This window comes from Syzygium oleosum, unplaced genomic scaffold (genome assembly GCF_021117445.2).
Source record: "Syzygium oleosum isolate NSW1041296 unplaced genomic scaffold, Sole_v2.1 Sole_v2.12, whole genome shotgun sequence".
Lineage (NCBI taxonomy): Eukaryota > Viridiplantae > Streptophyta > Magnoliopsida > Myrtales > Myrtaceae > Syzygium > Syzygium oleosum.
Genome location: NW_026607496.1, coordinates 4,753,989 through 4,778,794, shown reverse-complemented (window position 1 = coordinate 4,778,794; position 24,806 = coordinate 4,753,989). Strand labels below are relative to the sequence as shown.

Sequence of the window (24,806 nt, the reverse complement as noted above, 5' to 3'; positions counted from 1 at the left end):
GCGACTGATGTTATTGTCTTTTCCAGAACTATTTAAAATTTATTCTAAGCATGGCGAGCTTAATGGACAGAATCAACCAGACGAAAGCTCTCAGAAACGCAACACACACGACATAAGGCACTTTGAATAGTACAGATGCCAAGCGTTCAGGTTTCATAGTAAGACAGAAACAAGCGAATAGCTTATTGGTAGTTAAGTACAACATCAAAGTGGCTTTATCTCCATTGAAGCAAGAAAAAGCTAAGAGTCACGAGCTCGAAGACGGATGGGAAGTCCTTTAACTGGTATTGGCATGGGATCGTAAATTATTTTCTCGTTGGGGTCGACCAAACTCCAGTGAAATCCATTGACCAGATTGTGCAAGAACACGAGTAGCTCCACCCTCGCAAACTCGAGCCCCAAACACATCCTCGGCCCGCCTCCGAATGGGACGAATGAATATGGTGCAGGCCCGGATCCCTCGAACCTCGATTCGTCGAAGGTCAGCGTTCTTGGGTAGGAGTTTGGGTCTTTGTGTGTTACACATGCACTCCAATGTAACTATACATGACAGAGCAAGAAACAAACGAGTAAGCCCATTATAAATTTCTAATTCTTCTAGAATAATGAAGAAGGAAATCTAGCAAGCCCCGCCCCAAAAAAAAAGCTGAAGTTTTTTCATAATTATTCAGGCCTAGATGGGCAAGGCGTCATCCGAAAACGAAATCAGCACTGTCTAAACTCGTCGATTTTGCACTTCAGGCCCTTTTGGGTACGCCGTGTGTGCCACGATGCCCCATGATCAGCTCTAACGAAGGAAGTAAGCACTTATATGATGTAGTAACGGAGAACGAATGCATGCATTACCTTCCAGCCTTTGGGAATGGTATATCCTTCGTACGTGAAATCAACCAGGGCCTGGCGGAAAGAACCGAATACTGGCGCGCTCATCCTCATGACTTCCGAGATGACATTCCACGAGTATCTCATCTTCTGCAAATCCTCCCACCAAAGCAGCTCTCCCCGTGCCTTCGATGCCGCGATTTCCCTTTGCTCTGGCAAATGCGAATGTTAAGTACATACGCGTAGGCCAATTACATTGCACTGTGAAGAAAATGTTGCACCTCCTCTCCTCTCCAAGAATTCTAGATTTTTCCAGGCTACTCCTCGAGTGTCTAGATATTTTCTTATAAGATATTTTAAGGAGCAATGTGTAGCTGCTAGATTGGTTACATCTAGGAATTCTCTAGATAAATCTAGGAAAGTATTTCTCTACAAATATGTAGAGGTAATTACACCTCCTTGTTAGGCCTATGAATAGCCGAGAAGTGTTCCGTTTCAAATGTGTAAGTGTGGGTGTGGCAATAGAGATGGCAATAGAGATGGCAAACTGAGGAAAAATCATGGAAACTAGCAGAGGCAACCAGAAAGGACGAGCACTCAACTAGGGGGAGCTCACCGGGATCGCGACAAGGATCACAATGAAGATAAAAGCAACAGAAGGCATAGTGGACGATGCTCTATTTGCGGCAAAGTAGGTCACTTTGCTAGAGTCTGTTCGTTCAAGCGGGTGGAGGGAAATGTCGCAATTTTTATCGGGAAGGAGAATGACAATGGAGAAGAATGGGATTTCCAAGCGTCGGTTGCGTAGAGGAGCAAGAAAAGTTCACGACCACCAGTATCATTGAGTCAGATGATGCAATGGCCCTTATCACAATAAGTGATAAATTAATCAGTTATGATAATGATTGGATTGTTGACCCAGGTTGTTCAAACCATATGATCGGAGATCAAGACAAGCTATCAAGCATGTCTAAGTACACTGGTGGACGAGTAGTTGTCACCGCAAACAACTCAAGGTTATCGATTACCCACGTCAATTAAATGGTGATAACACCCCAGTTCAGTTCAAATCAGATTAAACTGCAAAATGTGTATCATGTGTCGGGAATGAAGAAAAAAATTGTGACAAATTTAAGCAATTATGTGGTGTTTGGTCCGAGAAACGTTAAGGTGTACCGCAATTGGAAACCCACCAATACACTAATCATAGAGGGGCATCAACTGGAGTGTGTCTACGTGATGTCGGCACAGATGGCATACGTGGACACAACTCGAAAGAGCGAGACGCCTAACTTGTGGAACGCTAGGCTCGAGCATGTAAGCTACCACAAGTAGAACGTGATGATGAGAAGGCTATGCCAAAGGGTCACCCCCAATTAGATGTTTGAGCAAACGTAATTAGTGCTGGGTGCCAGTATATGAACGCACATCAACTTCTATATGAGGAGTCTACGTTCAGAGCTAAGATGCCTCTCAAGCTTATCCACTCATATGGATTTGGACCAACAAAACATCCGTTTGTTAGAGGATCAAAGTCGATGATAACGTTCATTGATGACTTTTCCGGGTACATCTAGGTCAACTTTATGAAAGAAAATTTCGAGACATTAGACAAACTTAAAGAGTTCCAAGAAAAAGTAGAGAATTAAATAGGAACAATGCCTTTGTACTGATAATGGGGGAGAGTATACATCACACGAATTCACAAAATATCTACAAATATGTAAGTTATGTCGACAATTTACCTGCTTGAATACATCACAACAAAATGGAGTTGCCCAAAGAAAGAATTGGCATTTGGCAGAGAGTCGCAGGAGCATGCTGCATGCAAGGAATGTGGCTTTTGGGCCGAATGTATAAAGACAGCAGAGCAGGAGATCAATAGACTACCCCAGCAAGGCTTGGTTTCATGACACCATACGAGACGTAATGGAATCGCAAGCCCATCATGAGTCAGTTTAGAGTACTTGGTTGTATATGTTATGCATTCGTGCTTGATCATCTACGCATCAAGTTTGATAGGAAGGTAGTTCGCCGTATATTTGTGAAATATGATGGTAAAAGGAAAAGGTAAGTGTTTGTGATCCTACAACAGACGATATTCCACTTCCGGAATTGTGGTGCTTGACAGACTATCATCATGGTGGTCGTCACAAGCCCTTGAATAGCCAAATTCAAAACAAATTGAAGAAGAAGCTCATTCAAAGGTTGATGGAAGAATGAAAGAAATGATAAGCTTGATAAGGTCCAGTCGATTGAAGAAGTAAATGTAGAAGGCGAACCCGTAGCTAGAAGAGAAGTCAGAGCACCGTCACCAGAAAAATCAAAGAGTCCATGGTGAACAGGGGGACGTCTGAGAACAACAGAAGAGCTCCAACCAAATCAGATAAAAGAACCTGAAGAGCAAGTGCCTCTGCTCAGATGATCAACAAGGCAGAGGGAACCAAATCCCAAATATGCAAATACGACGTTGACCGAGTTGTCGAAGTAAGTGATCCATCTAAATACGACGAAGCCTCGCAAAGCGCGAAATGGAAGAAGGTTATGGAAGAAGAGATGCAAGCACTAAGGCAAAATGAGACAGGAGATTTGGTGCCAAGACCTAAAGAGGTACATCCTATATCTTGCAAATGGGTTTGCAAATTTAAAACTCAACTAAATGGGTCAATGAAAGATATAAGGCAGCAGGTTGCTCAAAGATTTGCTCGAGGAGTATGGCATAGATTATGACAAAACATTTAGCCCAGTGGCAAAGGTTACTAAAGTAAGATCTCACTAGCACTTGCAGAATTAAGTCATGGAAGTTGTGGCAGATGGACTAGAAAAATGCCTTTCTACATTGGGAGTTAGATCGAGATATATACATGGAGCCACAAGATGGTTTCAAGAGTAATGCTCATTTAGGCTACGTCTCTAAGTTAAAGAAAGATTTCTATGGCTTAAAACAAGCCCCAAAAATGTGGTATCTAAAGATTGTGGAATTCTTGATGCAAAGTGGCTACTCTGTAGCCCCAACAAGCTCGAACTTGTTTATGAAGGCAGAAGATGGAAAGCTTGTAGTAATACTGATCTATGTGGATAATTTGATAATTGCTGGAGATGATGTAAAGGTGATATGTCAAATTAGAGCCAACCTCTTGGTGCGGTTTCAGATAAAGGAGCTTAATTGAAACACTTTATGGTACTCTAGTTTGAGCAAACCAAAACAAGGTTGTTTCTATGTTAACAGAAGTATGCACGAGATCTCGTACAAAAGTTTGGAATGCTTGATTGCAAGCCAATATCTACTCCTATGGATGGAAATATAAAGCTGTGCAGTCGAGGGACGAGAATTGGAAGATTAACCTACGTATAGGCAATTGGTGGGTAGTCTTATTAACCAAACGATAACACGGCCTAACATTACCTTCACAATGGGATAAGCAAGTCGGTTCATGGGAGACCACAAAAGCCTCACTTGGATGCAGCCAAACAAATAATAAGGTATGTAAAGGATATATTTGATCTTCGACTCTTGGATAAGAAAGAAGCATTGTGTAAGGTAGTGAGGCATTGCAATGTTGACTTTGCTAGAGATCGTGACACAAGGCGATCAACTAGCGGGTAAATGCTTATTCTCGGATAGCAGTGGTGTCATGGTGTATTTAAAGATAACCAACTGTGTCATTGTCTACAGTGGAAGCTGAGTATAGAGCAGCAACAAGGCAGCTCAAGAGAATACGTAGCTGGTATAGTTGATGGAGGATCTCCATCAACTGCTAGACTACTTGACGCAGCTGAACTGTGATAATCTATCAACCATAAGCTACCAAAGAATCCATTTTTTCATGCAAGGACCAAGCATGTAGTAGTACACTATCACTTCTTGCGATAAAAGGTATTACTAGGCGAGATAGAGTTGAAGTACGCCAAAACAAGTGATCAAGTTATAGATGTCTTCACTAAAGCACTTTGAGCAGCAAAGTTCTAAGAGTTTCGTGAGCAACTTGGCATGGTTGCCAGATCCACGTTGACAGAAGAGTAGTTTGAAAAAAAAATGTTAGGCCTCCTCTCTTCCCTGAAAATTCTAGATTTTTCTAGGCTACTCCTTAAATATCTAAATGTTTTCTTGTAAGCTATTGTAACTAGAAATGTGTGGGCAAATAATTGACTCCCATTTCAAGTGTGTGTGTAAGTGTGGGTGTGTGAGAATTTCTCCGAACCAAAATTATAGAAGCGCATTTAATAAAAAAGTTTGTTTTCTTTAAGTGAGTTTCGTGTCTTTCTCAAAAAGTATTATCAGAGCCACGCTGTGCACTCAACACACTGGTGACTAGGAAAACCAAGGACAAAGAGGGACTAACCGGCAATGAACTTCTCGAATACATGAGGCAGCTCACTCAGGTACTTGATGATCAACACTAGAGTGGAAGTGGACGTATCATGGCCAGCGAATAGGAGATTCAACATGTTGTTTATGATCTCCACCTCGGGCATGAGCTTCCCATTCTCGTCTCCGTTCGCTATCAGGTGCGACATGAGGTCTTGCGAAGGTGAGGCCATCTTCTTCTCCAGCTCCATCCGGCGCTGCTTCACCAACACCCGGAGCTCCTTCCTGATGGAATCGGCCGCTTTCTTTGCCCGATAAAACTTTGTGCCTGGGACGTTGATGGGGAAGTCAATGACTCCCCTGAGGAACACGTGAAAGTGTTCGGCAAGCCTCGAGATGAGCTGCGGGTCTGTGATGCTCATGAACAGCCGGCACGCGAGGTCGAAGGTGTGCTGCTTCAGGGTTGAGTATGCCTCCAGCTGATCTTTGCCTTCACACACACACACAGAGATTTATATAATGCGATTATTGTAGATTTTGATGAGTTAAGATCTAGAAATTGCTCCTGCATATGTTCAGAGATGCCAATCTTAAGAATCCTTTATGCTTCTATCTAGACGAATTACATTCGAGAATTGTGTCGGTATCAAGTTCCATTGAACATGTATGATGATTAACTTGCTAGATTAGTTTTAACCAACCTTTTTCACTATTAGTAAAAAAATAAATGAATTGGACAACTGTTCACGATGGATGAGGACAAAGGTGCGAGTGCGTAGTTACACAGAGCCCAGCATGCATGCCAACAACAGAAACATAAAAATAAAAATAAAAAATTCGTAGTCACAAATAATCGGAATCATACACCACCTAATTAGTGCACGCACAGTTTTAGTCTTGTAATCTGATGATAGTCGAGAATTGCGCCTACTTGAAAGAGGTTCCTCCCCAATAATTAAAAATGCACATCTTTCCAATTTGTTTAGGCTACATAATTTTCACTCCTTCGATAGCTTTAGACACAACCTAAAATTCAAATAGCTTTCGATACCCCTAGATTAGCTTTAGACACACTCTCATCAATGCTAAGATTGATGAAAAGGGAAATACATACCTTTAATGTGTCAATCAATCTCATGATTTCATCTACTTTTTAACTATTGGCTCTTCTCTTGTGTTTAAGTCGGAGAAGGTTACAGATTAGTTGCTTTTCTATAAGAATCCTCTAAGATTCAACTACTTTAATGTACTTAATGATAGATATTTTGTTTTAAACAAATATCAATAAAGCGGTGATGTGTAGAAATTTATATACAATCTCTCTCTAGAGTTCAATATCCAATAACTCCGTCATATACACTTCTTTGGTTCAAGTTCTTTTTTGAGTGATAGTTAAATTGTGAACTCTCTATGGTTATACTTTAGATTTGACATAAGTTAATTAACAAAAATTACCAACCACATTCGAAGTCATTGTAATGTATCCCTCACAGAATTCAGCTTAAGCACATTAGTAAGTATAAGAGAGGAAATGAAGTTTGTATAAAAACGAACGGAACTGATGATGGAGGAGTAAAACAACGTTGTTAATCATGTCAATGAGCAGCTTTTACATTTTCAATATATAACAACTTTCACCATTTTCACCTTGTTGATCAATCAATTCTCTTGAAACTATTTTCATCAACTCAATAATTTGAGTGAATGTTAGTTATTTAAAGCGTGAAAATAGAGTGAGGCTCATATCTATTCTTGAATTAGAAGAGATGGACATGGGTTTGCTGTTCTATGCGATTGCTAAGGCCACAAGGGCCCAACTGCGCGCGGTTGTTGTCTTCATTCGCCAGTCATTCTCCGAGGAACAGTACACTCTCTCATTAAACCTTTTCTTTTTCCTCGTATTTAGGACAAATATTCATATGGAGAGACACCTTTTCACGTGCTTTTCTTTTACTAAAAGGATTTTTCATTTTTATAACTTTCAATTTCCTGACGCCGCCGCCCCTGGTCAACGTGATTCATCCGATTACTTTACCTCTCTTTATTGGTGCCCCATTGTTTATCCACCGAAGAAGTTTGTCTATTGTGAAAGTGGAGCAAGAAATGACTTAAAAAAGGGAAGCAATTTCTAAACCCGTGACGACCCCCTATTGCGAGAATTGTGTGTTTTTTGACCGAGTAATATGTTCAGAGAGCACCGTGAGATTCATCATAGAATCACAAAAGATACAAATTTCAAGTGTAATTAATGATTAATGATCTTTGATATGCACATACCTTTCCAGTGAGTCCTAAGATGGGCCTTTGTCACCTCATCGATGACCTGAACACTCCTCATGAGCGCCTCCGGATTAAAGAAGCTCATGAGCAGTTTCTTGTCCGACCTCGCCTCGACCCCAGCCTTGGCTACGAGGCACCTCCCCATCAGTTTCCTGACCGAGCTCGGCCACCACAGCGCCACCTTCTTGCCCTCGTTCGAGAACAGGAACTTGTTCCCCGCTGGCCCACACAGGATGACCATCGGCTCCCCGAGCACCGAGGTCTTGAACACGGGGGAGTTGTACTTGCTCATCCGGTCCTGGATGAACTTCTCCGGTCTCCCTTCATGGTGGGAACGGAGGAACTCGAGGCTCTCGCCAATGATCGGCCATCCAAAGCTCCCCGGCGGGAGTTTCGGATGGGGGGTTTTGGATTTGAGTAGTTTAGTAATTGCGAGGACGAGGAGAAAAACTAAGGCCGGAGCTAGGGTCAAGACTTGCATGGCTTTTCACTATTTTGCTTCTTTGGGTTGTGAAATGATCGTTCAATAACGAACGAGAGAGAGAGAGAGAGAGCAATGTTTTTGAGAAGAAATGTCAATCGAGTGACGGCATTGATTAAGTCGGGTCTTTGTATAAACATTGCTAGTTTGACATTGAATGAAAAAAATATTAAAATATTAATAATACAAGGTTAGTGGGCGGCTGATTTTAAAGCAAAAGGAGGACCAAAAGAAATTCAATAGATTTTGCAGTACGAGGGCTTCGTACATAGGATGCTTACTTCTGTTTTTTTTTTTTCCACCCACTCAGCTGGAATAGCCTAGCCTATTTATAGCCTTCAATTAACTGACATAGTAAAAAAATCTTAGCTAGTTACATAGATAATTTTTAGATTCTTCTATATAAGATCTCAGCTGGACTCTTTTTTTATCACAAACTTTAACAACATCCCATAGGCATAGACAAGAGTTTTGTAGAATGGTAACGATTAATCTAGAGGTTTCTGGTAAATGGATAATTGTTTAACGCTCCTTCTTGGTCCATTTTCTTCGCACAGAGACCATTTTGCGTAATGTCTTGAACCTGACTTGTAGTAGTGCTTTAGTAAATATGTTTGCGACTCGATCCTCTGTTCTGCAATACTTGAGCTTGATCTCTTAATTTCTTCACACTTCTCGGATGAAGTAATATTTGATGGCAATATGTTGGCTCTTTAATGAAATATAGGATTTTTAGAGATTACGATAGTGGACTTCTTGTCGCAAGATAATGGAATATGTTTTGCATGCGTTTCTCTTATGTCCTCTACTATTTGAAGCCATAATGCTTGACTAGTGATAGTAGCGGCCGTGACATACTCCACTATGGTAGACTATGCCAACGAGTCTTGATTTTCAATACCCATGAGAACATTCCGGAACTTAGTGTGAATTCATAACCAATAGTACTCATATCATCAGATGAACCTACTCAATCACTGTCGGTGTAACCAAATAGCTTTGCGTTTGCACTTGGCTGATACCAAATGCTATTAACTGTTATTCCTTGTAAATATTTTAGAATTCTTTTGACAGTTCCAAAGTGAATTTGGCTTGGACTCTGCATGAAGCTTGATAGTAAAGTGGTCATGTACATGATGTATGGTTGTGTAGCAATGAGATTATAATAGTCTCCTAATAAGGCTTTTGTAGAGAAAAGCATCGGCCTCTTCTACTCCATCTTCCTTTAGTAATTTCTTGTTTGACACAAGCGGTGTGGCAACTTTTTTGCAATAGTTCATCTTGAATTTCTTCAGGGGGTTTTCCGCATATGTCTTCAGCGTGATGAAAAATCCTTCATTTTTATTGATCTCGACGCCAAAAAAATAGTGCATCAAGCCCAATTCTGTCATCTCAAATACAATATTATCTTTTATTGAATTTTTGAATCATTTTCTCATTGCTCCCAGTATACATGAGATCATCTACATAGAGACAGGGGGTGATCGTTCCTAGGTGGTCCGGTTCCCACCCAGAAAATGGGAACCGAACTAGAGGGGCCATTTCCTAATTTCTAGAACCGGGAATCGGCCCACCTGGTCTTGGAATAAGACCGAAACGAATCGATTGGTCCAATTCGATTCGCAAGTGAGTCAATGGAACTGGTAGCATGTTGTGAGAAAATAGAGGTAGGCTCGCTCACTAAACGATTTCAGCTCATTTCTACAATACAAGAAAACGAAGGGAGGCTTACTCATCGATTCTAGTCGTTGCTGGAGAGGGAACCGATTCCACTTCGGTCCCAAGCAACTCGCTCTACTCACTCACTAAGCTTGCTAAAACTCAATAAACTCACTGGGTTGAAGCGAAAGATCCTTTTCTCGAAAAAGTGATCACGCAATTTGGGAGTTCCTTTCGGTCATAGCATCTTCTACAACGTGAGAGCCATTGCTACGAGAAACAAATGATGCCCATTTCATTCGAGAGAGAGAGAGAGAGAGATATCATACATACAGATTCTATCTCCCAAAGGATAATTGATTGAAGAAAAAGTTGACATAGTGAAGATCTTGCGTTTGCGAGTGAGAAAGATATATTATTATAAGGGAGAATTATTAAATAACTAGCATTTTCAGGTATTTAATGGAAATTAAATAATGAACAATAATAAGAGAGATGAGAGCGAGAAAAGGATAGAAGTGACCAGTGAGCGTGACTTAAGGAAAAGGAATAGATAGAGAGGGGGAGAGAAAGAGATAAATGCTTTTCCTTATGGTTCTTTTTCATCTTTAATTTTTTTATTATTTAATTTTTGTCTTTTAGTTTTTGTTTTTTGGTGATTTTATGGAGATCGAGAAAAGTGGCGTGTGGGCTGAAAAAATATTTTTTTTCGTACAATAATTCAATCCAATCCATATAGATCGGATGGATGGGCGATTCCACACATGAAATCGGGAACTGAATCAGTGCCCCTAATGGTCCCGAACTGACCGATTTGGTCCGATTCAAATGATTGCTTTTGCTCACCATACATAAAGAGAGACGATAAGAGTGTCAAGCCTACCCTGAGTCTTGATGTAGAGCGTTGGCTCGCTCATGCTCCTCCCAATATTTGTTAATTTTGCTATAACACGCTTACAATGCTTGTTTTAACCCATATAAGGCCTTCTTGAGTCTTGGGACCTTTTTCTCTTTGCCTTTGGCCACAAAGCCCGGTGATTCTTCCACGTAAATTTCTTCTTGAAGGTATCCATTTAGAAATGTTGATTTTACATTGAGCTAATAGATTTTCCACCTTTTTTTGTGCTGCTGAGGCTATGGAGGCACGAATAGTATCGAGGCAGGCGAAAGTCTCAGTGCAATCAATATCTAGTTGTTGCAAATATCCTTCACCACGAGCCTTTCGATTGGTCGTTGTAGCCGATAAATATTCCCTTTTCTATCTTCTCGTCGAGCTTGCTCCTTTTTTTTAGTAGGGACATCGACGTAGAATATCCAACCGAACACTTTGGAATACTTCGCTGAAGGCTTCCGTCCACACCTATTTAGTAAGTATACTTCTATATATATATTGCTTCTGCCCATAATGTGTTAGGAAATCCTTTTTCCTTGAGTATGGACCATGCCATCTTCACGACGGTTCCATTCTTTCCTGCTACAACTCCATTTTGCTCTAGGGCATGGCCAATTTTTAGTTGATGATGAACGCCTTCATCTTCACATAATTTGTTGAACTCATTAAAATTGTATTCGATGCCTCTGTCGCTTCTTAGGACCTTGATGCTGCGCCAACTTTTCTTTTCAATGTGGTTCTCATACTTATTGAAAATAGAAAAAACCCTCCGATTCGTTGTCAAAGAAAGTAGACCCACGTCCTTCTTGTGTTGTCATCGATCAAGAGTCCGAAATATTTACTTCGGTTGGATGTGGAGGTCCTCAATGGGCAGCATGCATCGATTTGAAGTAGTTCCAAAGGTTTTTTAAGATCTACATGTATCTCCAAATGGAAGGACTACCTTTGTTCTTTTCCCAAAAGACAGACTCCACAAACGTCTGAAATTTATGAAAGGTATGAAAAGTCTCTTATCATATTTTTCTATCGATAGTTTTTAGCTCAACAAAGTTGTAGTGGCCGAATCTTTGATGCCATAACCATGAATCATCAACTGGAGCTTGCATAACTCTATCTCTGGCATATTTTCATTGTAGAGGAAAGTTTCTGTTCTCCATTTTAACAGAGTCAATAACTTGATTTTTATATTTGTCATAGATAGTGCAGGTATCTCCTTTAATTTACAGAGAATATCCATTTTTTATCGTTTGGCCCACACTAAGTAAATTTTGTGCTAGACTAGGGACTGAATATAAGTCGCGAATATGCTTGGGGCCTTTCTTTGTTTCAATGGCTATAGTGTCTTGTTCCCACACATTGACTAATGCTTCATTACCGAATCTCACTTGGATTTTTACCAATGTATAAATATCGGTGAATGATTTATCCCCTATCATGTGGTTACTGCACCCACTATCAACATGCCACTTGATGCTTGGTCTATGTAAAACGTATTGTCTATATTTCCTTTTCTTCAACCTAATAGCTCGGTAATTTTTTTTTTGAAAGACGATCTTTTTCTATGCGGACATATTTTATACAAGATCGACATTTTTGTTTATCTTAAAACCATCAATCTTTTTCATGTGATTTGTTTTCTTGCAAATACTACAAGGTAGACATTTTTCTCTCGAAGAGGTTTCTCCTCCTCTTTTATTTTTCCATGAACTCCTTTCACCATTTTTTTATTTATGGGACCCTTTTTTATTTTTATTTTAAATTGAAAGGCACTTTTAACCGATTCTTCATCTTGTACCATTCACCCATCCATAAGATTGTTAAATGCTTAGATTCTTCTATAAAGGTGACAATAGAATTGTATTTTTTAGTAAATATTTTTTTCTACTACCCTTTATTAAGTGATATCATCTCCACAAGCCCTCATTTGCATGTTCTTCTAATGTACCACAATATTGTTGAACGATCTCATAATATTTCATTTTAGTATACTCTAATTTCCTTCTAAGTTATTGAAGTCTAATGGTGTGCACTTTTGTTGGCTTTGAAACTTTTATTGTAGTACATCTCATGCCCTTTTTTGGGTCTTCGATCCAATGACTCCTGCAAATATCATTTCCAAGAATGCTTGTTGGACGACACGTAGACCCTTTGCATCCTTTTCTGTAATTATTATGCCGGAATGGTTGCACTTTCTTTCGAAGCCGCATATACTTTCTTCACGATGTCCCATAAATCCTGAGCCATAAAAAAAATAATCATTGTAATGCTCCGATGGCCATAGCTATAGCCATTGAAAGTAGGAATGACTAGTGAGTGTGAGGTAACATTGGTCATAACTGTATTACAAGGGCTTGTACATGGAAAATTTAATGGATTTTGTATTACAAGGACTTGTACATGGAATGCTTCTTTCTGGTTTTATTTTTTATGTCACACACTCGACTGAGCAAGGCTAACCTATTTATAGCCTTCAATTAACCCTCCACAATTTGCAAACATAATTTTTAGATTCTTCTGCATAAAAGCTCGCGTGGATTATTTTTATCACATAATTGAACTACCTCCCATAACCAAGATGATCACATCTCTTTTCGTTAGAGAACAATAATTTAAAACTTAGTCCATGAACACACCTAAATATTAGGAAGTTAATCCCATTTCATCCCCAAATTTAGGGAGAGATCCTCTTTTACCGATGTATGTGTGTCTGGGATTTAAAGGTGACCCAAGTCTCTTGATCTTGGATCCATCAGTTCCACTTCACCTTTTCTTTAACATTATTTTCTTTTTCTTTTTTTTGTTAGATATTGCCCCTATAAAAAATGATCCTCCGACACCAAACACTCCTTCCTGTCTCAAAATAAGGAGGAAGTACAAGATGGTTGAGAAGACACTAGAGCAAAACCAACCCATCCACATGTCCAGGAACCATTTTCTCTTGGGAACCATCATTCAGAATTGCTTGAGAGTACTGTCGATCGCCACGACTTTGGCCGCGGCATTGGTGATGATGACCAGCAAGCAATCCACAGCGGTTTTCGGCATTCCCGTCGATGCTTGATATACTTATTCCCCGGCTTTCAAGTAATGTTTCACAGTAAGCGGTTTTGCCTGATCAATTGAAGAGTCTGAACAACCCTTTGAGTGACTATCGATTTAGAAATCCATGTCTGGGCCCTCCATGACAAAAAGACGTTGGATTTTCTTCATTGTAAATTATAAGGTCATGACAAGCCTTGGACCTAGGCCCAGGAAATCGCGAAACCTCAAAGTAGTTAATTATTGTCTTTCTTCTTGATTTTCACACTAACCATTGAGTTCCAATTGCAGGTTCTTTGCACATGCAAATTTAGTGGCCTGCGCTCTCTGTCTGTTATCCTTGTTATTCCTTCTCATAATCGTCAGACGAAGAGACTGCTGCTCTAGCAGCTACATTTTCATCTTCCTTCACGACTTGGTATGTACCGAGGCGCGTTATATCGTATGGTTCGTGACATCATTTGGCTAATTTCAAAATCGTTCATGCTTGTAGGTGGTGATGACATTGGTGATGGCAGGGTGTGCGGCCACGATGGCTATCGGCTACGTGGGGAAGCATGGAAATGCACACGCAGGATGGATGCCCATCCGCGATCACCTCGGCAAATTTTGCGATAGAGTCACCATCTCAATCGCCATTTCCTATGTATCTTTCCTTCTTCTCATGATTCTCACCGTCATCTCCGCCTGTAACTCCGGCACCAGGTTTAGGTATGCAAGTTCAAAGCTTCGAGGAGGAGATCATGCAGAAAATCAATCGGGGTAATGACATTTTCACCTTGCGTCAGGGACGAATGTAAAGCAGGCATGTTGGAGGCATTCATAACATTTTCTTAGGCAGCAAATCATGGAAAAAATTCACTCTATTTTTTCAATTATTAGAACGTGTTCATATAACAAAGATATCTTTGTCTTATAAAAAAGATGCCTTATTTTATAATACTAATAACTATTCAGCAAAATAAAAACTCACAACATCTCATAAAAATGATGGAAAAATTATCCAAAAAGTCCTAAACTTATTACACTTTTATCAATTCAGTCATGAACCTTTTAATTATGTAAATTGAGTCATAAACCTTTTCACTTTTTGTCAATCGAGTCCATCCCGCCAATTTTAGCTAGAAATCGCTGACGTGGACATCAACCGTCCCACGTGGCGACGCTGGCTCTAAAGTGGACAATTTTTAATAATATTTTAATAATTTTTATTTTTTTATTCTTTTTTTTCTTTCTCTTTTTTTTTCTGCCCTTCTTCCTCTAGCCAATTCGGCGACTAGCTAGAGATTAGGGCTAGCAAAGTCAACCTCGCCGAACTCTGGCAAAGCTCACCCCCGCTGGCCACTGGCGAGGGCGAGCCTCACCTGTCCAAGCCTTGCCCAGTCAAGGCAAGGCCAACCTTGTCATCACTGTAGGCGAGTTTCGCCAAAGGACAGCAAGGTCGACCTTGGGTCCAGTGACTAGCCAAAGGAAGAAGGGCAAAAAAAAAGAGAGAAACAAAAGAAAAAAAAGGAAAAAAAGAATAAATAAATTAAATTCAAAAATAAATGTTAAAATATTATTGAAAATTGTCCATGTCAGCGCCGGCGACGCCACACAGGACGGCCGGTGTCCACGTTAGCGATTTCTGACCAAAATTGATCGAATTGACTCAATTGAAAAAAAAAATGAAATTGTTTATGACTCAATTGACACAATTAAAAGGTTTATGCATGAATTGGCAAAAGTGCAATAGGTTTGTTTATGACTTTTTGGACAATTTTTCCTAAAAACGAAAAATTAAATTGTTAATGTAAAAGAGAAAAACAAAGAATATTAACAAAAATGTTTCTCTAAATCTTGCTAGTTTTGGATCAAGGGGTCTTAATCCATCCATTGGTCCAACTCAATAAATAACATTTCGTCGCCTTAGCACCCTACTTTACCATGAGCTTGTATTATTGAGCTCGGCCCACATTTCTCTAAATTATTAGTTAAATAAAATTAGACTTAGGCTCTGTTCGTATGGCGGAAAATATTCTTCCGGAAAATATTTTCCGTGTTTTCCGGTGTTCGGGGGGCGGAAAACGTTTTCCGTGGAAAAATATTTTCCTTCCCCCCTTCACAAAATAGCCTAAGTCTATGGAAAATGACTTCCGCTTCTTCAAAAGCGGAAATCATTTTCCGGAGCTTCTTCTTCTTCTTCTTCACTAAGGTCGCCGGCCACCACCGCCTCCAGTCGCCGGCCGCCGCCGCCGCCGCCGGTCGCCGGCCGCCTCCTCCGCCGCCTCCGCCGCCCTTTGCCGCCGCCGCCGCCGGTTGCCGGGCTGCCCGGTCGCGAGCCGCCGCCGGTCTCCGGCCGCCGCCTCCGCCCGCCTCCGCCGGTCTCCGGCCACCTCCGCCGGTCTCCGGCCGCCGCCGTCGCCGGTCGCCGGCCATCGGCGAAAAATATTTTCCGAAACTTTTTCATATTGGTCGCCGAACACCGGAAAATTATGTTCCGGGAAAACATTTTCCAGGAAAATGACTTCCGGGAAAATATTTTCCAAAGGAGAATATTTTCCGCCAAACGAACGGAACCTTAAAGAATTGTTGATCTATAGTTTAAACAAATAATAGGAAGATCTACATGATGAGTCAAAAGAAGAAAATTAAGAGATCTATCCACTTCTAAGCAAACTGAGCCTAGAATTTTCACACTAACCCAAGAAAAGGTTGCTTATTTTTTAGGTTTTCTACGAAACAGCCCAGAGGCAAAAAGAGCTTCTGAGCCCATTTCTTTTTCCAATTTCTAATGACGATTCTTCCTCTCTTTTTTTTTTTGGTCGAAGACGATTCTTCCTTTAACAACACCAATGATGATAGTACTTTTGTCTCAAACAACGTTGAATTTGTCTACGGCAACCTTCACGCCCGTGACAATTTGTGAAATGATTGCAAGACGTGCTCATATCACCTGACAGTAGGAAAATTGTAAAAAAATCTTAAATCTAATGCATGACACTTAATTCAATATTAAATTTTTAATTGTATCAATTTAATCATAAATATTTTTTACAACTTGCTAATTTAGTCATAAATCCTTCAATTGTACCAATTAATTCTAACCATTTTGATCGTTTTTCAATTTAGTCCTAAAACTTCGAACAACTTGCCAATTTTAGCCGAAAATCGCCAACGTGGCAGTTTAGTCAGCGCCAGCCGTTCTACATGGCACGGGGCACTCACTAGACTTGGCATGGGGCGCTTATTGGACAATTTTTATAATTTTTTTAAATTTTATGAACTTTTTTTTCTTTTATTTCCTTTTTTTTCTTTTTTCTTTTTTCTTTTTTTTTCTTTTTTCTTTTTCCCTTTTTCCCTCCGCCGGCCATCGCCGAACCTCGTCGAGGGGAGGAGCACCCTCACCTGAGGTCGGCAACCTCCACTAGCCATCAACGAGGCTTGGCAATGGCCAGCGAAGGGAAAAAGTACGATGTGGAAAAAGCCCTTTTTATTGTATAGAATCAATTTGCACACACCAAACTTCAAAGTAATTTTCCCCAATGCACCTCTCTCTTCAAGACCATCATCATTAAATCACCTACCACTTTTCTTCCAAAACAAAAATCACCTACCACTCGTTTCGCCCCGGTTCTACTCTCATAACTTCTCTCGAAGGAACTAGAGGAGATTGTTGAAGTAGTAAAGCATACTCATTTTCCTCACTCGAGTTTGAACCATCGTATTCGCGCATTGTCTTAGCCCATCTCTAGTAACAGGTAATCTTATGCTCCGGCAATCACTCGATGTGTAGAGGACAAGGAGAAAACCGTTCATTTAATTAGCATGTTCTAAGCTTGAAAAATCTTGCTCTTTACATGGTTTTGGATGAAAATGATTTGCTTCAGATAATCTTTTTCATTGTGAAACAAGTTCACATGAAACCAGCTTCTGGTCCTTACCTATGCATTTGCTGTACTTTGAAGCGCAAGCGTACGTAAAGTCTAGTTTAAAAGCACCATTAAGGCTAAGATATATGAAGATTCATTTATAAAATTTGCATAAATAGTGATATGATTAATTATTATTGTAATTTTAAATTTGACCCACCATATAAAAATAATGTTCCATGTCCTTTAACTCTTATTGTTGAAGTATTATCCCATATCGCTTATAAGTCGTAAATGTTTTTTATATTCATGCGATCCCCCTCCACTTATCAGCTTAAGTTTTTAAGTTGGATTTTCTAACATGGTATCAAAATTAGTGCTGTCCTTTTTTAGAATGTGTGTCCACCCTTCATTAGTCAAATTTCATTATATTCATGTGATTTTTTTCCACCTATTAGCTTAAATTTTTGAGTTTGACTTTCTAACACTATTATTGTATTGAATCTATACCTAGCCTCCCGATTATTGCTTAGGATTTTCTTTAGTGATGTTTCAAATGAAAGTCCATGTCATAATGACGTCACTGGATTTGGTTCTCTCTCTGATTTTTTTTTTTTTTTTGGGGCCAAAACTTGAGTGGAATTTGCTGGTCACTCCTTGATCCGAGGATCTCCCTTTTTCAGTACATCGAAGGCTGTGGTCGAGCTAAAATGACCACTGAGCTGACCAGTGGACCTTTCTCTTTTCCCCATCCTTTTCGTATGCATGATCATTAGAATATTCCTTTTTCCATGTATCAAGATTCCAATGTCCAAATCCCACTTCTCATGGATTGCTTTTGCCCAATTCTGCACCCATTTAAGTGACCCAATATCTTACTTCAACAAGGAGAAAAGCGTTTGAAAAATCAACTCCCGAGTCGCCATGTTCTTCCCACACATCGAGTTCCACATGGGTATGTGAAAGCCTATAGCACTCCATGAGAGAACCAGAAGATTTTCTTTTTCCTTCTTGGAGTTTGAAGGCGTGCACTGTTGATGAGCGGGGGACATGATTGCCAAAGTGAAGCAATTGGTTCTTCTGATGAGAAAAAATATGTGGACCATAGTCCTCCACTACACTTCCATAAAAGTCTCTAAGTTTTTTATTTTTTGGGTCGAATGTCTCCAAGTCGTTAATCATGTGTATTCTCGAGGTTTGAAGGTAGATCACACTTTCAAAAGCTCTCACCCATTTTGTGTGAGACTTGTGGTGTCATGAACAATTTCACTTAAAACCACTGACACGTGATGCTCGCCATATTGAATGTGTGGTACTATGTATGTCCGCTCCCTCCATCATCCTAGAAGCCTACTTGTCAGGACCGCACCTTGTCCAAGCCATCTTGCGTCAGCAATCATTCTCCTACCTCATCAAATTGGGAATGAGTCTAGTTTGTTTACGGACCACATATCTATTAAAGGAGGTTTTACTTTAATACTATTTGTACCGGTTCGACCTGTTCTACATAGATTAAGCCCCTAAAAGTAGTGAAAATAGTCATACAATAAGGTGACCATCTCAGTATGAATCTTATCTATGAATACTATCACAAGTTCTTACATATATAATGTGATACTTGTAGTGTCACAATTTGAAAATCCTGTTTTTTACCAGACGAATTTTTTACAATATACCGGACGAAGGAAACGGAAACTAATATTGTGAAGAGCCTAACGTTCAAGAAAACGATTTTCATCTGGCTTAACTCTCAGAACTGTAGCACGTGTTCTTCGTTTTCCTAGAAGGACGGCAATTATTAACCTACGAAGGACAATGATTCAGATAAAGACACTTGAGAGTGCGACAACAGTCTTTAAGATTCGATTGTCGATGTTTTGATCTTTGATGTTGAGTACTCATGAGAAGAAAGAACCCATGTGAAAAATGGGTTGCTTATTTGAAACGCTTGGAAGATAATGATGTTTCCTAAAAAGTTTTATTCCGTCCACCGGAACAATGTGCTGGAGAATCGAATGTTTATGCACTAAAACACGCATGATAATCATTCTATTTTCGCTTAGATTTATTTTCTGTTTCGGAAATAAGTTTGGAACATAAATTCATTTAGCAACGCAATTTCATTTTTCTATTTCTGGAACAAATTCTTAGTTGAGAAATTGATTTAGAACAGAAATGAAAAATATAAATTTTCTACTTCTTTAATTATGGAACAAAAGGAGAAATAAAAACTCTTTTCATCACTTGTCCTCGACTCCTGCCGCCTACCAGCCTCCACCCGTTAATGAATAAAAAATTTAAGAAGGCCTATCAAACGAATTTATGTTCTGGAAAAAAAAATTTTGTATCGTTATCAAACAAATAGAAATAAAAAAATATTTTTCTAACCATAAATCTATTTCATGAATAAAATAGTTATCATTCGCAACGTTGATTTCTATCAAAGTGTTGGGTAAATTTTTTCATAGGTAAATAAGGGTAGTTGACATTTTGTAATCCAACAAATGAACTTTAAATTTCAATCACCAAATGCACTGCATTTTTGACTTTTTGCAATTGATCCAATCGGAATCCAACTAGTTTTCTTGTCAAGAAGTGGCATGCGAAGATGCGGCGCTAACAAAGTATCCAAGCTAATGTCGCTTAGCTCTGAAAAGATATTTAAAAATTATGGAAAAATTTTAAAAAAAAATTGGTCGTCGCCCTTTGCAACATTCAACGAGGGGCCAGTGACCCGTGCCCTAAACCGGCCGGAGGGCTCGGTGACCTTCTGCCGGATTACTCTCTCCTCATTTTTTTTTAGTTTGTTTTTGCTTTTACTACAAGTTTATAAAGTTTTGTTATAAGAGTATGAGGGATCGCTAGGTTGGACGCTATGTCAACATCACATGTTTGCTACGATTATGTCAGCGTTTGGCTGAAAATTTAGCCAATTCCGATTAAAGTCATCAATTGGGAAAATGGAAAGTTCAATGTGTTCGGCTAGTGAAATCAAAGATTGTTTATTAAATTGCAAATACCCCCTAAATTAGGTGACCAATGACTAAACTTACCCAAAATGAACCGTTATTCTTTGGTCTCCACTACATACACGGGAAGGCATGAAATTGAGAAATGGAATACTCCATCGATTGGGATTTTCTTTTGTTTGAATAGGTGGAATATGTTTTCATTTGTTTAATTGCATTTCGGTCCAATATAATTACAATTTATCTATATTTTGCAAATATTGCAAAACTATTTTTCCTTTCTCCGTACTAGCAAAAGTGCAAGAGTTTTGGATGTGGAAAAAAAATACTAAAAAAGACAGTTATATCAAGAAAAAATTACATTCTTCTTAAAGATTTTGGTCTATTTAGGGAGACAAACTTAAATTTTTATGAATTACAAAAGATTTAATTGATTTTTGTGTGCAACCATAAGCTCATGTTCAACCTTTTTTTTTTTTGGAAAATTACCAAAACAATCTTAAACATATTGTAATTATACTAATTCAATCCTAAACCTTTTTTTTTGCCAATTTAGTCCTAAACCATTTGCATTTGTGCCAATTTAATCCATTCGGCCGGCGCTGACGTGAACAATTTTTAATAATTTTTCAAATTATTTATTTATTTTTCTTTTTTTTCCTTTTTTATTTTCTTTCTCTTTCTTTTTTTTTCTTTCCTTCTTACCCTAGCCGGTCGCCAAGGTCCGACGACCGGCCAGAGGCTAGGGCAACGAGGTCGACGTCGCCAACCATTGGGGAGGATCGACCTCACCAAGTGACACGAGATCGAGCCTCGCCATATCTGGGCGTGGCTCCTTGCCCACGATGGCAAGGGCGAGCTCAACCTCGCCCAACCATGGTGAGGCTCGACCTCGCCAAATTTGGGGAGGTCGACCCTTGCCCAGCGACGGCAAGGCTTGACCTCGCCCACGAAGGTGAGGTCGAGCCTCGCCACAGCTGGCAAGCTCAACCTCGCCTGCCCTAGCCTCTGGTTGGTTGCCAGACCTCGGTGACAGACCAGACATGTTACCTCAATAACAATGTAAAGTTCATGTTTTCTTGTTCTCATCGGAGCTGCAATTTCTGCTGCCAAGATCTCACAAATTTGTTCAGTTTTGGCCGAAACGTCAGGAACGTAATAGCAAACGTATGCTTCATATTCCTGGAAAATCAGCATCCTGATATGTCGTCAGCAACGATGATTCAAATTGATGACCAGTATCAATCACTCGCCGAGTTTATCACCAACAACTTTTGCTCATTGAAATGGAACGAGCTTTTGTTGTGCGAACTTGAAGAATGTACGAGCTGTTGTCGGATGATTGAGTGCATGTAGCGAGTCTTTGGTTCCATTTCATTATCAGTAGTCAGTTCTTTGTGAACAGCTTCTTTTGTAGCAGTTAAAAAGCAAATTAGCAGGATAAGAAATGTGTGCGCTTGTATGAATTAAGCTCACGACACATTCCAGCATCAATTTCTTGAGAAGCAATTGAGCGTTTTAATGTCGTGTGTGGAAAGCATGTTTTCATTGACGATTTAACAGAAGATAAGCTCAGACAACTTTGAAAGTGCATTCAACCAATTGAATGTCCACATTTCCAGGAATTTGGATTTCAATTTCAAGGGAGCCTATAACAACATCTTAGGGAGGCTATCAGACTAGTGTTGGATACACCTAGTTTGAGTAATTCAGGGTTCAATCAAGATGAACATTATGTCTCAGTATGAATCGTTCTATGACTATGGTTATGTTTTAACTTTGTTTTAATTTTTTTGTGAAGTGTTGTAGATGTTATTAACACGATGGCTCTTCGTATATTTCTCGAAACTGTTGCAGTGCAGTTGTGGAGATTCTGTAAGCTCCGATTGCAAGGTGTTTAGCAAATACCGCATAAAAGTTATAGCACTCATTTTCGCAATAGTTGAAGTCTTTGAAAAAACAGTATCAAATGACCTTAAGGCTAATTGATACATTTCCGACATCAATGAATGTTAATATCAAAGGAAAGTAAACCCAATGCTGACCTAGTTGACAACCCAAGCAATCCAAGGCCTCTTAGATAAGTTCGATTTGTATGATTGGAGTGGAAGAGGGAGGGAGAACTGAAAATTATCTTCATCAATTGTCATTTCTAGACATTCTTGACACAGGATAAAAGAGGGTGTAGAGACGAATTATTCCCCTTCAAAAGTAAATTTACAACTTCTTGCTATACATATTACAAACACAAGCTAATTCACAAAGTTAAGCGTTCCATATTATATATATATATATATATATATATATATATATATATATATATATATATATATGTATGTATGTATGTATATGTATGTATGTCTCTCTGTCTCCCCCTCATCTGCTAGTGGCTTGTGTTGAAACGTGCGAGATCCACCTGATACGAAGCTACATCAAAGTGTCAAGAGTTGGGCTTCAACAGTGATTGAAGTTGAAACTCCCTGTTTGGTGTCTTTTCAAATGCAGCATTGGAAGCTTCCTCACTTAGCGTCAGAACTAGAAGAGCCACCACCACCAAGGATAGGGTCAGTTTGGTAGTAGACGACGTCCCCGGTGTCGCTGACATAGTGATCTCTCTTCAAACTTTGTATCAACATCCCGATCAAATGGAAGGGCAACGGGCCCGACTTCTTCGGCTCCTAATAATATTTCCCAAGCACCGGCTTTGCCGCTTCCGTCTGCATTGTCCCAAAGAGAAAAGGGTATCTCTTAGAAATTTATCAAGAAACGCTATTATTATCGAAGCCCAACATTTCATAGATATACATTATTTGATCTAGCCTAACACAGACACTGACGAGACAAACCTACTTCAATGATTCTCACAAGATTTGCATTTACGCAACAAAGGTTCTATTTTTATCAATTAAAGCAGGGTCCACTTTTTTCGACCCAAAATAGGGAAAATGTGTATAACTTACAGCTTCAATCAAGTGATAGTGAGGGATGTGAGGGAAAAGATGGAGCATGACGTGAGTTCTGATATTGTGGTAAATGTTGTTGATCCACCCGTAGTCGCGATCCAGCGTGGTGAGCCCGCCTCTTAAGTAACTCCATTCCTTAAAACAGAAAAAGCGAAAGAGACAACCTTCAAGAAATTATGGTCCCAAAACGAGAAAAAAGAAGGTGGAAGGTGTCTTCTGTCATTGAATGACATTACCTTTCCCCTGTACCGAGGGAGTTTGTCTTCATGACCATGGTGATGTAGGTAAGTCACAAAGTCCAGCCACATCACAAAAATCTGAGAATAACAACAATTGAAAGCACAGTCCGGTTAGAATTCGTCGAATGCTCGGAAATACAAAGACTGATGTACAAAACTCAGATACAGACTGACATGGGAAGCGGTAAGTAGACCTTTTAAACAACTGGGTCGCATTGAACATTGAAATAAAAGTTTGCTGCGTGGCTTAGCACGCGGAGTTTTCAAATCGGGAGTTATTATACCAAAACGTCTGTGAAGATAATGATGAAGAAAGAGGAGAAGAGGAAGAGGGATTACCCAATAAGGGATGCCATAGAGCTTGAGCAACTGGAGAGGACCCATCACGAAGGACAGTCCCACAAGCAAGCCCACCATGGCCGTCCAACACGCTGTGGATGTCATCACATCTTTCCTCTCGCTTGCCACGAACAGGTTGCTCTCCGGGTGAAAGTGAGACCCTCTTTTCCCTGGACTTCTGCTCCACTGTGAAATTTACTCTATGTCAGGGCCATGAGAACCTCAATTCCTAACGACTCCATTCTCTCATTTAAAATTTCATTTTTTTTATGATCTTTCAACATTCAAGAATACTTTTCCTATTTCCGAATGCGCCAAGGAAATTCAGGATTAGATCTTAGAAGTAGAAGACGAAGTTTTCAGTCAATCACAATTGCAAAGGCATATACGAATAGTCTATAATCCCGAGTAGCCATGCCCGTCGTGAGATCACGAATCGATATCGACCCATCGACTCTTAAAAGGATTAAACTAAGGCTCCGTTCGTTTCGTAAAAAATGTTACGTTTTTGGAAAATATTTTCCAAGAAGTCATTTTCCTGGAAAATGACACAATTTTTCGGTGTTCGGCTGAAATTTGAAAAAGTCTCGGAAAATATTGTCCATTGTTTGGTATGGAAAATATTTTCCTCCTTGCAATACTTTTAATAACTTTTAATTTTCTTTTTCAAAAAAATTTTAATTTTCTTTTTTTGTCTTTTCCTTCTTTTTCCTTCTTCTTCTCCTGCAGGTCGCCAGCCACGACGACAACTGACGACCGGCCTCAGGTGAGAGGCTCGAGCTCGCCAAAGTCTAGCTAGGTCGAGCCTCGCCGGCCTGTGGCAAGGCAATCCGGAGAGGCCGAGCTCGCCGGCCTCGGGCGAGCTCGGCCTGGCCGGATCAGGTGAGGCGGAGCCTCGCCACAGGCCGGCGAGGCTCAACCTCATCGGAATCTGGCGAGCTCGAGCCTCGCCGGCCTGTGGTG

General features: G+C 39.8%; 1 protein-coding gene and 2 pseudogenes across 1 annotated transcript; 1 reads left to right on the top strand and 2 right to left on the bottom strand.

Annotated features, from left to right (window-relative positions):
• Positions 1-88: 88 nt before the first annotated feature.
• On the bottom strand, positions 89-7,991 carry LOC115672340 (beta-amyrin 28-monooxygenase-like). Its single transcript, XM_030594131.2, has 4 exons — positions 7,409-7,991; positions 5,166-5,621; positions 847-1,034; positions 89-540 (listed from the first exon to the last, which is right to left on the bottom strand). Exons 1-4 carry the CDS (start codon positions 7,890-7,892, stop codon positions 241-243), a joined length of 1,428 nt encoding a protein of 475 aa, XP_030449991.1. The 5' UTR covers positions 7,893-7,991; the 3' UTR covers positions 89-240.
• Positions 7,992-13,321: 5,330 nt separating this feature from the next.
• LOC115672203 (CASP-like protein 1F1) lies at positions 13,322-14,248 on the top strand (annotated as a pseudogene).
• Positions 14,249-22,719: 8,471 nt separating this feature from the next.
• On the bottom strand, positions 22,720-24,038 carry LOC130139529 (omega-3 fatty acid desaturase, chloroplastic-like; annotated as a pseudogene).
• Between the last annotated feature and the right edge of the window lie 768 nt (positions 24,039-24,806).